At 36.8% G+C, this 13,551-nt stretch overlaps 1 protein-coding gene across 1 annotated transcript; it reads right to left on the reverse strand.

Annotated features, from left to right (window-relative positions):
• Nucleotides 1-260: 260 nt before the first annotated feature.
• LOC141678036 (DEAD-box ATP-dependent RNA helicase 40-like) lies at nt 261-8,799 on the reverse strand. The gene is made up of 9 exons (XM_074484223.1): nt 8,606-8,799; nt 6,752-7,931; nt 6,328-6,549; nt 5,184-5,252; nt 4,400-4,669; nt 3,558-3,908; nt 1,964-2,241; nt 668-1,809; nt 261-521 (listed from the first exon to the last, which is right to left on the reverse strand). Exons 2-8 carry the CDS (start codon nt 7,913-7,915, stop codon nt 669-671), a joined length of 3,495 nt encoding a protein of 1,164 aa, XP_074340324.1. The 5' UTR covers nt 7,916-7,931; nt 8,606-8,799; the 3' UTR covers nt 261-521; nt 668.
• Nucleotides 8,800-13,551: the final 4,752 nt, after the last annotated feature.

A 13,551-nucleotide genomic window follows, 5' to 3' on the forward strand; every position in this document is an offset into this window, starting at 1 on the left:
ATTTTTAATATAATCATAATAGATGCATGTATATGTATATTTGACTTGTCAGTTTCTGCATATAAAAAAAAGCTTTTTTTTACAAACTCAAAGTAGTCATTTTGTAAAATTTGTACATTACTTGGACCAAATTATAGCCACAACAATAATAAGAAAACAATTTACTTCCGGTTGACTTCCACTACAATGCTTAGACCATGATCATAATTGTATAGGTTAATAACAGACTAAAACTAGATATGTAAAAAAGGAGATATCAATCAGACAAATTATAGAACTAAAAAGAGATGTTTTTTTAAGTATTTTCATAGACACTGTTAAATTCATAATGCCATAACCAAGCGTTTCAGTAAATGTGACCACAGGTCCACAATTGGCCCCAAAACAAAATTACTGGAAACTAAAAATACAGCAAGGATAATACAGTCTGGAGCAATTGGAGTCCAGCAGGGAAGCGCCTTGGCTAGCAAATGGAGACACTTCTGCTAACAACATAATCCTTCGTCATTTCAATTGCCTTGCTGTAAGATAGCCAGAGACAGAAAGCAGAGCCTAAATATGTTGAAAACATTGGATAGAGTATAGAGTGATCTTTAAGGAAAGCAAGAATCTAGTAAAACAAACCACCACAATGAAATAAGACATGGTGTGGGTCTATATATCAGACCTTAAGGTTCGGCAGCTGGAACAGAATTGTCAAATGTAGACTGGGGGGCATCAGAATTGATGCTATCAACCACCTGGGACTGATCCACATTCTCCGTCCCAAAGAAAGAGGGGTTTTGGGGGACATGAGATGTGCCAGATTCAGGTTGAGCTTCAGCAACTGGGACTTCCATTTGATCGAACTTGGACTCACGTCGTCTCTCTTTTCTTGGGCTCCAGCTGCGGCTGCGGCTGCGGCTCCGATTGCGCCTTGGACTCCGGCTGCGGCTCCGATTGCGCCTTGGACTCCGGCTGCGAGACCAGCTCCTGCTTCTGCTATAACTCCTACTCCTACTCCAACTCCTGCTCCGACTCCTGCTCCTAGTCCTGCTCCTGCCACGACCAATCCACGTTCGAACACCTCTTTCTGGACTGGGGCTATAATTTCTGTCACGGCTTCGACCTGAAGCATCATTTCTGTTGTCATAACGGCCCCTTCCCCTGCCTCTTCCACGACCATCTATGTTGTTGTAACGATCAGGTGGACCATTACCATCATTCCTATCCCAGCCCCCACGACCACCGCCAGGACCACCAAAGCCACCGCCCCTAGCACCACCTCGACCACCAAAGTTACCATCTCTCATACTGCCACGATCACCAAAATTGTTATCCCTCATTCCACGGTCACCAAAATTCCCATCCCTCATTCCACCTCGGCCACCGAATCCCCCATCCCTCATTCCACCCCGACCTCCGAATCCCCCATCCCTCATTCCACCTCGCCCGCCGAATCCCCCATCCCTCATTCCACCTCGCCCGCCGAATCCCCCGTCCCTCATTCCACCACGACCATCAAAGCCTCCATCTCTCATGCCACCACGCCCACCAGAATCCCAGCGTCCGCCACTAGCAGCATCTGGACGAATCATCCCACCTCGATCCCTCCCGAAGCCCGGTCCACCACGCAAAGCTATATCTCGAATTTCACCAGGCACAGGTTGATTTGCTCCCTCCAGAACTTTTATAAGGTCGGGAGCATGTTTCCAGTCCTGCTCAGAGAAGAAGGTATATGCCACCCCTGTAGCCCCAGCCCTCCCAGTTCGTCCAATTCGATGAACGTAATCCTCGACTCCCGTCGGAAAGTCATAGTTGACCACTACCCTGTAATGTGACATACAAAAATATATAAGATGAACTGAGCTTGCAAAAAATTTCACCAACCATAAAATCAGATGTATGCTACAAATACTTATAAAAAGGCTAGGGGAGGAAAGAAAATGCAGGGTAATAAAGAATAGTCAAATCAAAGCAGCACCTTATGTCTTTTATATCAAGCCCTCGTGCAGCAACATCAGTAGCTACTAAAATTGGGCAGTCTCCCGACCGGAATTTAGTCAAAACATAGTCCCTATCAGTCTGAGATTTGTCCCCATGAATTGCAGCAGCCCTAAAGCTACGACCAATGATGCGAGTAAGCTGGTCACACATTTTCTTAGTGGAACAAAATATAATGATCTTAGAACCCCGTTCTTGGGACATGAGAATTTGCTCTAATCGCCTCTGCTTTTCCATCTGGGGAACCACTTCAACATACTGCCAATACATTAACAGTTTAATAATTGCAACCAAGGAATTAAAAATAAATGCAAACTATATAAATATATTTAACAATAATTAAACAAGAAAAACAAATATTTAAATCTTTATATACTTGCTCATAAGAGTTATCAAATATAACAATCCTACTGGAAAAGGATTGCGAATACAGTTAACACTTTGGAGAGAACAAGGTCAAAGACAGTAGGACACAAGTTTATATAATTATGTCAATTTCTTGGGATTACAACTTTATTGAGGATTTTACTCGGTATCAGTCTGCTTTTGGTAGGCTCAAAAGCTGCTGCTCATGTATTTAACTTACATACATTATTGTAATTACAAACAATTATAAATAGAATAAAAGATAATATAGAGTCAAGTCACCTAGTTTAAAACTTCTATCCAACCAACATCACAGCTGTAGAGAGTATTTTTTACCCGTGCCTGAAATTATGACAGTTTGACCAGGAATTAAGATATTCTTTTTACAATTCCATCTGCTTCATTCACTTTACACGACTTCTGTGCTCTTAGAACTTTTTTGATCAAGGTTGAACCTAATATACGAAGGGAATTTTACATGACTTTATCAAATCTAGACACCTCTGGGAATATTGAATTCACCATGGTTGTCACATCGATAAGTCGAGTTGATGGAGGTCCAGCTTGTCAACTATTCGAATAGTCATGGACTAGTCGCAGACTAGTCGACAAATTAATAATGATTAATTTGATAATGTATATTAATATATATCTTATATATGAAAATCTAACATTCTCATAGTCATGTACATCAATCACAAAATAAAAATGTTAAAACGCAAACATCTCTATTTTGTGTTTTATAAAATCACATAGATAAGCTGACTATACAAATATATAAACAATTAAACAGATTATACTGCATGTATTATATATTCAGTTTTAATCAATTTAAACATACATAAACAAACCCACAGAAAGATATATAAGTTGAATTTAGCATGTTGATTGTTGCCGATGTTGAGTAGGTTTTTAGAATTTTACTTCATTTTAAATTTTGATTGGATTTTGCACTAGTCGACTGACTAGTCGATAAGTCGACCAAGTCGAACGAGTAGTCTGACTTTCTCAAACTAGTCGACTTCTGTGATAACAATGATTCACCATATTGTACAAGTAGGATACACCTACACCTCACTGTAACTAGAAACTAGATTGCATCTTATTAGTCCCCTCAATAAAGTAACAACAATGTTACAGAAAGTATAAAATATCCAACGAGGTATAAAGAATAATTTTTGCAATATATCATAAAGGGTATAGCTTACCTGAGTGATGGACTTATTTGCTGCAAGCTCATCAACCTTGCCGATGTTTACCTGAACAGGATTAACAAGAAGGTCACCAGCTATTTTCCGCACTTCCTTGGGCCAGGTTGCTGTATACATGAGAGTTTGCCTGCGCGCTGGAATCTCATTTACAATTTTACGAATTTGAGGTTCAAAACCCATGTCCAGCATTCGATCTGCCTCATCAAGAACTAGAAGTGATATCTGCCTAAAATCAATTTTTTTCATCTCAAGGATGTCATTAAGCCGGCCAGGAGTCGCCACAACGATATCAGCACCACGATCTAATTCTTTCAACTGCAGCCCCTTTGGTGCTCCGCCATATAAACACTAATATAATTTCACAATGTGAGTTGAGTTATATGCTAAGTCAGAGCTAAGGTTACAAGTTTTACCGACATAACTAACAGGGGCATATTCATCAGGGACGGATCCGGAATCAAATAACATACCAAAAACGTAAACAATTACATAGATCTTTGTGAAATCATTAATTTAAACAAATCAAAAACTATAACATCTGTAAATACACTCTGAATTCTATATTAAAATCCATATATTTTTTCAAAAACATCTATACATCAAATATATAACTTAAACCAAATTTCTGGGGAGGCAAGAAAATTTGAGTATTATTAACTTTTCAGATACAAAAAAATTAAGAAATACTGAAATACAATATCTTAGAGCTAATTTTATTAATGTTGCAGGCTTTCTAACTAGTAACTACGTCCTTGATAGCCATACAGTCCCATTATGTTATACTCTGACAAACATTATAAATAACAGATTATGAGGTAATAGAAAGGTAAAATGCATACTGTGCAAGAGACACGGGATGCCCTGCCAAACTTGATAACCTCGTCTTGTATTTGGGTGGCAAGCTCACGTGTTGGAGCTAAAACCAACACCGTTGGACCATTGAGAGGATTGTTACGAAGGTGTCTGAGAAGCATAAAGGCAGGCATCAGATAGCCCAGTGTTTTACCAGATCCAGTCTTGGCAACAGCAACTATGTCCTTGTTTTGTAGTGCGATAGGCCATGTTTGTGCTTGGATGGGTGTAGGAGAAGTGAAACCAGCAGCATAAATCTGAAAGAGAACTACATAAAGTAAATCCAGCAGAATCTATGAATATATGAAAACCTACAGTCATTTTATACACGTAATAAAATAAAATTCCTAAATCCACTAGTTGAATCTTAGGGTTAAAAGAAAAAGGGAAACAAAAGACATAGTGCCCATGGGTATTTAGTTGCTTACTGAAGCAACTCGAGGCAACAAAAAGAAGCAATTAAGAAAAGAGGAGCCAAGCTAGAATCCCAGTCACAACAAATGTGATAGAAATGCCAAAGGAAGGCTCCAACTGTCCAATTTGCAGACTCCAAAATTCAGTATAGCTCTTGCGTTAAGTATGCGCATAGCAGTGCAGTGTACGACATATGCTCCTCCGGAGCAGATATCGCACCTGCGATAAGTAAGAATTGTTAAACTTGAAGTATAAATTATGGAACAAATCTATTAACAAACTGCTTCTCTAGAGAACTTCATTTTACACCCCTATTTACACTTTTGACCACAACCAATGGCTCAAAGGGGTACTTACCTCTCTTAAAATTTCCGGAGGAAAACGAGTAGCCTCAAAAGACATGAAGGGAGCTGGCACAATATCACCCTGTGCAATTTAATTCAAATATCAGTAACCACAAATTTCAAGTGGGTAAATATACTATTTCTAACAGAAAATCAAAGGTCACAAGAGATGTACCGAAAATATTTTAATAAGAAGTTCGGTAGATACAAACACAACGAAAGTCTTTAAACTAGTCAAACAATAAAAAACTTATAGAGTATACTGTATTCTATATACAAATCTAAAATTCTATCTATATCTTAAATCCAGAGAACTTGTCTAAAAATAAAAGAATATATCAAAAATTTGCTATATAAAGACTAGTTACCAATTACCATAGCTATCATAGTGAAAAAGTCATTAATATACTCACTGTTGACATGTCCTATGTTACTCCGACTCTTCATTTTACCTTCGAGTACCCGTGTCGGACACTCGACACTTGGACATGGACACTCGGACTCGGACACTTATTTTAAGCCAAAAACATGCATATTTTCCAAAATGTTGCCGACCGATACTTGGACACGTTCTAGCCGAGTCCGAGTAACATAGGACATGTCAACAAGCCGTTCACAATGTTTATTTATCATCATCTTTTTACATATATTTATTAAGTTCGGTAGATGACAAATATGTGTGTTCATCAAAAACTGATCAATTACAAGTTCAAGTATATATTTGCCTATACACATGCACGCGCACGCGCACATACACACACACACACACATATATATATATGAGTGTATGTTCATAAAAATTTGAATTATTATAAATTAAAAGTTAAAACTAATATATATGCAATATATATCTCTGTGTGTGTGTGTTCATAGAAATTTGAATTATTATAAATTAAAATCTGAAACTAATATATATGCAGAAATCACCAAATTTATAATTTATATATGCACCTTAAAATAAATAAAAGTTCAATAGCTACGCATTTTAATGAATACAATCTATATAGTTATTGCATGTAATTAGATACGCTAAATGGCTTCAAAGTAAATTAAATAAAATGAAAGAATAATAAAAGATTATTAATTTTAGTATTAATTAAGCTTCGTTGTCGGGATATGTTACAACATTGATGACATGAGAGTGGTAGCATACAAACCGTTGCCGTTATTTCATGCTTTTGACGGTAAACTTCAGCAGCTGAGATATTATTTGCATCAGGAGATCCCATGACCATTGATGGAGGTCCACTCATAGGATTACGGGAATATGGTGGAACACCATGTGCATGATTATATATGTCCTGTGACGGAGGGCCTGGATTAGGTGCACCGGCCTGGGCATGCAGGGAATTTTGAAGAGGAGGGGCCGTCCTAGTGTCCTGATAAAATTAAAAACATATAAGAATAAAAAAGAATAATTACACGATAAATGGCCCAATGTTGAAAAGATTATGCAAGTTATCTAGCATTTCATACAAGAAAGAACCGACCACGAGAATACGAATTAGGCATTCCAAATATTAGATTAAAAAGTAGTGAGATGGACAAATGATTAAAAGATGAAAACATTATACAGCATACCATGTGATTTCTAGCCAATGGGATCGCTGCAAGCTTAGGCTGCTGCAGTGGCATACCATGCACAGCCTTATTCACACTTGTAAAATATTCACTGTCCACTCTTCCAGGCGGGCTTTCTTCATACACCTTTTTTAAACCAGCAGTTGGGACATTAGAATGCTGGCCATGCATCAATGCCTGGCCCATCTGATTTTGAAATCTGGGAACATGTTGCTGGTAAGCTAAATCTGTACCAGTTTGTGTTTGATGAGCCAAAGGAGGCTGCTGCTGCATGTTAAATGATGGGCCGCCAAAATGTGTGCCTTGACCAGGCTGAACGCCCATGTGCGGTTCAGACTTGGTTCCTGATGTCGGACTTTGAGCAATTGGCATGCCACCTTGTTTAGCATGCGATGCAGAAAAACCACTTTGTCTTCCTTGTTGGAAATCTGTCTCTCCTCGGAGTGAGAATCCTGCTTTAGGCTCTTGTTGGTATGAAAACTGTTGCACCTGTGTTTGCTGATTCTGTTGTGGCAACCGTTGCTGATCCTGATGGGGAATATTTGGCTGATATGCATTATACTGCATCTGCTGATTCGGATATTGAAAATTCTGCGGATCTACTGAATTTCCGCCTTGATACATTGCTGTCTGGTGCCCTATCTGCTGTGAAATTTGATGTGGAGCCTGCGCGATTTGGTTTCCTTGTAGGGGTGGCCTTTGTTGGTCCGAAAATGGAAATGTTTGTTGGTTAGGCTGCCCCATCGTCTGTGTCCTAGCATGCTGAGGTGTTACCTGCCCCGGATGTTGCATCGCAGATCCTACTTGTGACACCTGCTGAGCACCATGTGGCTGTTGCGCATCGGTTTGAGAAAAATAAGGAACTTCCCCACGTCCTGAGCCCCGTGCCATTTGCTGCTCATACTGAGCTGGACCCCCATTCGGCTGAATCATTCGTGCACCCGGAATCGGTGCGAGATTAGGTGTCCCCGGCTGAGGACCAGCTGGCAGAGGTGGAGGCAAGGCAGCAGGTTTTTCATACTGTGTAACATTAGTTTCTGGATTCCAATAGTAATAAGCACCCGAACTTCCGTCAATCAAACCTTTCCAAGGTTTCGGCAAACTAGGATCATCAGGCGCATAACGAGGTCCATCACCAGCCGCTGCTGACTCAGCAGTGGCCATACTTGCAAATAATTATCTACAACAGTACAACACAATTAATACATATCATCACCAATCGTTACCAACACGACAACTACGCGTCAAAAGCATATCCTATCTCCACATATTCATGCATGTAACATAATTCCACATAATTATACAACACAATTAATACATATCATCACCAATCCTTACAAACCACGACAACTACACGTCAAAAAAACACATCCCTATCTCCGCATATCCAGCCATCTAACATTATTTCACATAATTATACAACACAAAAAATACAAATCATTGCCAATCCTAACGAACCACGACAACTACGCGTCAAAAACATATCCCTATCACCAGCATTAATGCATACAACATTACTCAACATATTTATAAAACACAAAAACATTGCCACTCCTCACTAACCACAACAAACACGCATCGAAAAACACATTCCTAAAACTATAAATTCAACCACACAACACTACAAACCTCTTTAACATGCAAACCCTAACCCAAACTACAATTCACTTAAAAATCTTATATTTCCATCATTAACAACCAATCGAAACTAAAATCAAACAAAATAACCTACTAATTGTGCCTAAACATCACTCAATTAACATCAAACACGTAAAATACATCAAAAACTACAATTTTAATCAAATTAAAGCTACGAACATAACATAAATGTACAATTAAACTGAATTTGCTTACCAAATCGAGCTTCGCGAGATGTTTCTTTCTCGATCTTCGAATTAAGATCTCTCGTAAAACCCTAATTTCCCAGAGAGAGAGAGAGATTTTCGGCGATTTTATAATACAAGTATAATTAGTGTGGTGTGTATATATAAGAAGATATAGAAGATAGATATAAAAAGGGAGAGTAGTTTGAGCAAAATAGATATATAGGGCTTGTAAGGTGTAAGTAATGGTTTAGGGTTCCGGGCTCGAGTAGATTATCGTGTGGGCCGAGTGCTTTTCTCGTGGACTTGATAATATGTCCTCAAATTGTTTTCAAATTTTTGTGATTTAAATTTAATTTATTTTTAAAAAGAAATTGTCACTGTTTTTTATATATAAAATTATATTTATTGTTATTTAAATACATAAATTTTATTCTATAGTCAATTTGTTTGCATTTTTAATATTGTTATCCCGGAAAAAATGATATTTATATCGACTTTATTATCGAAACTGTAAATATGAAAACTATAAACTGATTACGCCCAAATTATTGAATTATTTTAAAAATAAATTATAAATTATTTATACAAATTAGTAATAGTATAATTTGATTATTGAGAAAAAGATCCTAAATTTTAGTTTCTGAACATATCTCAAGACAAATTAAATAGAAACATAGTAGTGATAATTAAAAAAATTATATCGTACTTTTTCATAAATGAAAACTTCTATTATTAAAAAAAACTATCAATTATATAAGATAAAATATAGTGCGGGCAAATTTATGATCTATAATTTATAAACATACTTCTTTCATATTAAATTCATTTTTGTCAATAAACCATATTTATGCCTAATTTACAAGGTAATAAAATAATTTTATATATCATATTACGTTGGATTCTATTTGAATTCCTCATACATCAAGAGCCTTACATGCAACTTCCACTTGAAAAATGAAAAGGAGGTTAGATTTGTGACAATTAAATATTGCCTAAAGTCATTCCTAAGGTTGATAGATGACAAAATATTTATTCAATGGATGTTTAATAGTCGTTATGATGATTTTGGTGAATATCTAGCATTTATCAAATACCCAATAAAGTTCGATAATAAATTCGATTGGATGCATCTGTTAAACATTGATTTCGGTGAAGATCTAGCATTTATCAAATACCCAATAAAGTTTGATTTGATACATCTGTTAAACATTGATTTCGCCGGGAAAAAAATATTGATGTAGTTGGTCGTATACTTTATGCACAGGAAAATGAGATATTATATATATAGGGGCTACTAAAATAGAAACTAATTTAAAATAAAAACTGGAAACCTACAGCTAAGCCAAAAAAAGAAGCAGAGGTCTAGCCCAATTACATTAAATAAAACACCCATGTATGCTCGTAAATACACACGGACTGTATTGTACATCATTCACAAATATATCAGCATTCATTTCATTCGTGTCGTTAACCCATCACCACTTCGGACCACCATTAATATGGTTAGCACATTCAATTATGGTTGATTCCCGCATCTCTCTGTAAATTTCTTTATTTTCTCTCTCATTTTACCCATTTGATCTACACAAATCAACACCTGAAATAACAAGCACCTCCTATATAAATCACAAATTCTGAAACTTATGTAACTCCTTAGTTTTGATGATCACAACACAGCAAGCCATCATGTTGTTTTTGAGAATGTTTGCAGGATATAATAGCTTAATATTAATGTTGTTTTAATATCATGACAACAAGCTATCATTAGACAGTGATCTATTTCAGCAAGCTATGATCATGTTTTTCAGAATAACAGCAAGCCAAGATGCACAGTCCAGATTCAACAAGGAAGTCGAATTTCATGGAGATTTTATAGGATCTTCATATATATCAGTTGTAAGGACTTCTCTAATAATATACGTGCTTGATATATAGAGAGCTCATTTTTAAAAAACATTTTTACTCATTCAAATTGTTTTCCTAAAGAATAGGAGTTTGTTTTTCTTTCAAACTCTATCTTTTATCTTCTGATTAAATCATTTTATACTCTCAAAATAGAAGAGATATTTTCTGAACGTTGGACTTCTATGTTTCTCTTCTATTTAACGTATACATGAACGTTGGAAAACCATCACAACGATCTTACACGGTAGAATTGGATTCTAGCCGTTGTAATTTGTTGAGGCTGTTTTCAAACGCTAATGTATGGTTATATATATATATGTGATTTCTTGCAATTTTATGACTGACGATTTGCAAGCAAGAACACATACAACTCCTGATCTTTATTGTTTCTAAAATACTCTCGAGCTCTAAATATATACACGTGTTTTATCTTAGAGAGAGTTTATAGTTTGAGTTGTAATCTTTATCATTGATTTGTATTGTTCAAATTGTATTGATTAGTTGCTGGTTAAGTTGGCTAAGGGAAACAAGGGTTTAGTGGTACTTGCTAGAGGAGTTTGTACTACGGGGTAGTATAATACTTAGAGAGCAGGTTCTTAAACAGGGTTTCAGCAAGCCATTATCAGCAGCTAGGTTAAAGGGAGATATATTGTTGTATCTTGTAGTTGTAATCTTCATTGATCAATAATATATTCTCTTACCAAGTTGGTAAGGGACCAGGACGTAGACCATAGGGGCTTAGGGGTCGAACCTGGCTAAAATTCTTGTGTGTTCTGTTTACTTTTCTGCACATTATTTTCTGCATTGCATCTAGTCATCTCAGCTTACTATCTTTGTCAGATTTTAGTTCAGTTGGTATAATCTCAGTAAGCTATTATCGGGTAAAATTTAAAAGTAATCCTAGTTAGCCATAATCACCTATTCACCTCCCTCTAGGTGTAATTTCAGTTGGTATCAAAGCTTTGGTATACTAATCTTTCTGTAACAGGAATAGTATTCGATCGAAATGGCTGACAAATATCCCAAAGGAACCTCGGATTACCGAGCACCTCTCTTGCTTGGTACAAAAAACTATAACTAGTGGAAAGGTCGCATGGAAGTGTATCTATCCAGGGAGCCACTAGCTTTGAGAGTTGTTCAGAAGGGTCCATTTGAGTTCAAGGACAAAGAAGGCAAAGTGAAAGACGTTGATGATCTCACAGAGGCTGAACTAATCCAATACAGCTTCAATGAAAAGGTTAGGAATTCTCTCATGAATGGGTTATGTCCTAGTGAATGTGATAAAGTCTCTTCATGCAAATCAGCTAAAGAGATATGGGATACTCTGGAATTGTATCACGAAGGATCCAAGAGCTTAAGGAAGGTGAAATTGAGCAAACTAATGAATGAGTTTGGAAATTTCAAGCTTCAAGATGGATAAACTATTCGAGAAAGTCAAGCAAGATTCCAGATAAATCTGAATGCCTTAAAGCAACTTGGCAAACATATCCCACAAGAGGAAATCAACATGAAGATACTTAGTGCTGTGCCATTTATCTATGAACCGAAGGTAACCGCTTTGGAATCCTCTCCAACTATAGATACTATGGATCAATTGGTTGTTTTTGCATAATTGGAACAATTTGAAAGTAAAATCAAGGAAAGCCAATCAAGTTATATGCAAGCTCCAGTTGCTCAAATGAAGCAATTAGCTCTTCACACTGATAACAGCTTACTGGAATCTGAAGATGAGTCAGATAAAGAATTAGCTTTAATATCCAGGAAGATCAGAAGGATGATCGAGAAGAAGAACAGGCTGAAAAGAGATAAAGGCAGATTTTCCAACAACAAGAAGCCCAACAAAGATTCTAAAGATCAGACATGATTTGAATGTGGAAAGCCAGGCCATTATAAGTGGGACTGCTACAAATTGAAGTCAAAACAGCAAATTGTCTTCAAGGATAAGAAGAAAGCTAAAGCTCTAATGACTTGGAGTGATGATGACTCAGTTTCCAGTGATGATTCAAGCGGAGACATGGTCAATCTTGCCCTAGTTGGACGTGATGATGATTCTGTTCGAGGAAATTCAGAAAGTGGATACCTAGAATGTGATTCAGAAGAAGATCAGAGTGAGGTAAACTCTTGTAAATATAATTTATCTTCTGAAAATATTATTTTGGAACCACTAACTATGCAGGAATGTGAGAATGTAACTATGGGAGAATATTATTCTCTTAAAGCTGAAAATAGCAAGCTAAAATAGAAGAATAATTATCTCAAGACTATGGTTCAAGATTTGATGAGCAAGGTGGATACTTGGATTGACAAGAAGGTGCCTACACAAGCTGACAAAGAGGCTGAAATCAAGGCTCTTCAAGCTAAAGCCAGTCATGTGGAAAACTTCAACAAAATTCTCCTCAAAAGAAACAAGACTCAATTAATGGAGATCACAGAGTTAAAGAAGGAGATTGAAGCAAGGGATGAATATTTGGAGCTGTTCAAACTCAGAGAATCAATAGATGCAACACCTTCAAATCAAGTCGAAGTACCATCTCAGCAAGCTGAAATCATAAGTCAGCAAGCTGAAAAGATTGATCTGCTCACAAAGGAAGTTGAGGATCTGAAAAGGGGCATGGGATCGTTTGTTCAAGGAGAAGAAAGTCTCAAATCAATGATGAACAACACAAATATTCCATTGGTTAGAGAAGGAATTGGAATGAATGCAAACAAGAAGGACAAGGCTCTAAGATATGAAGGAAAACATGGCATACCCTATGATTATGCTATGCCTTGGAAGATATGCAACATATATGGAAAAAAGGGATATCTGGAAAAATATTGAAGAGCTCAGAATGTTCAGAAAGCTTATCATGGAGGAAACAAACAGAAGACAGCTTACTATGATCAGAATGGCAGAATTAAGACAGCTTACTATCATCAAGCTGGCAGAGTTAAATCACCTAGATTTATCCAAAAATGGATAAAGAAATCTGATTTACATGTTTTATATGTTCTATCTGCTAACCATGCTGGACCCAACAAACTTTGGGTACCAAAAGGTTGAGTTGTTTTATTTGTTTTGTAGATGTG

Source organism: Apium graveolens, chromosome 8 (assembly GCF_009905375.1).
Source record: "Apium graveolens cultivar Ventura chromosome 8, ASM990537v1, whole genome shotgun sequence".
NCBI classification, from domain to species: Eukaryota; Viridiplantae; Streptophyta; class Magnoliopsida; order Apiales; family Apiaceae; genus Apium; species Apium graveolens.

What these genes read in the sequence shown, in the direction of transcription:
- LOC141678036 (XM_074484223.1), bottom strand. Translation starts at nt 7,915, where the DNA reads ATGGCCACTGCTGAGTCAGCAGCGGCTGGTGATGGACCTCGTTATGCG. An exon ending in AGCATGAAATAACGGCAACG is followed by an intron (nt 5,253 to 6,327) that starts GTTTGTATGCTA and finishes TAAATTGCACAG; the next exon opens with GGTGATATTGTGCCAGCTCC. An exon ending in CTCCGGAAATTTTAAGAGAG is followed by an intron (nt 4,670 to 5,183) that starts GTAAGTACCCCT and finishes GTTCTCTTTCAG; the next exon opens with ATTTATGCTGCTGGTTTCAC.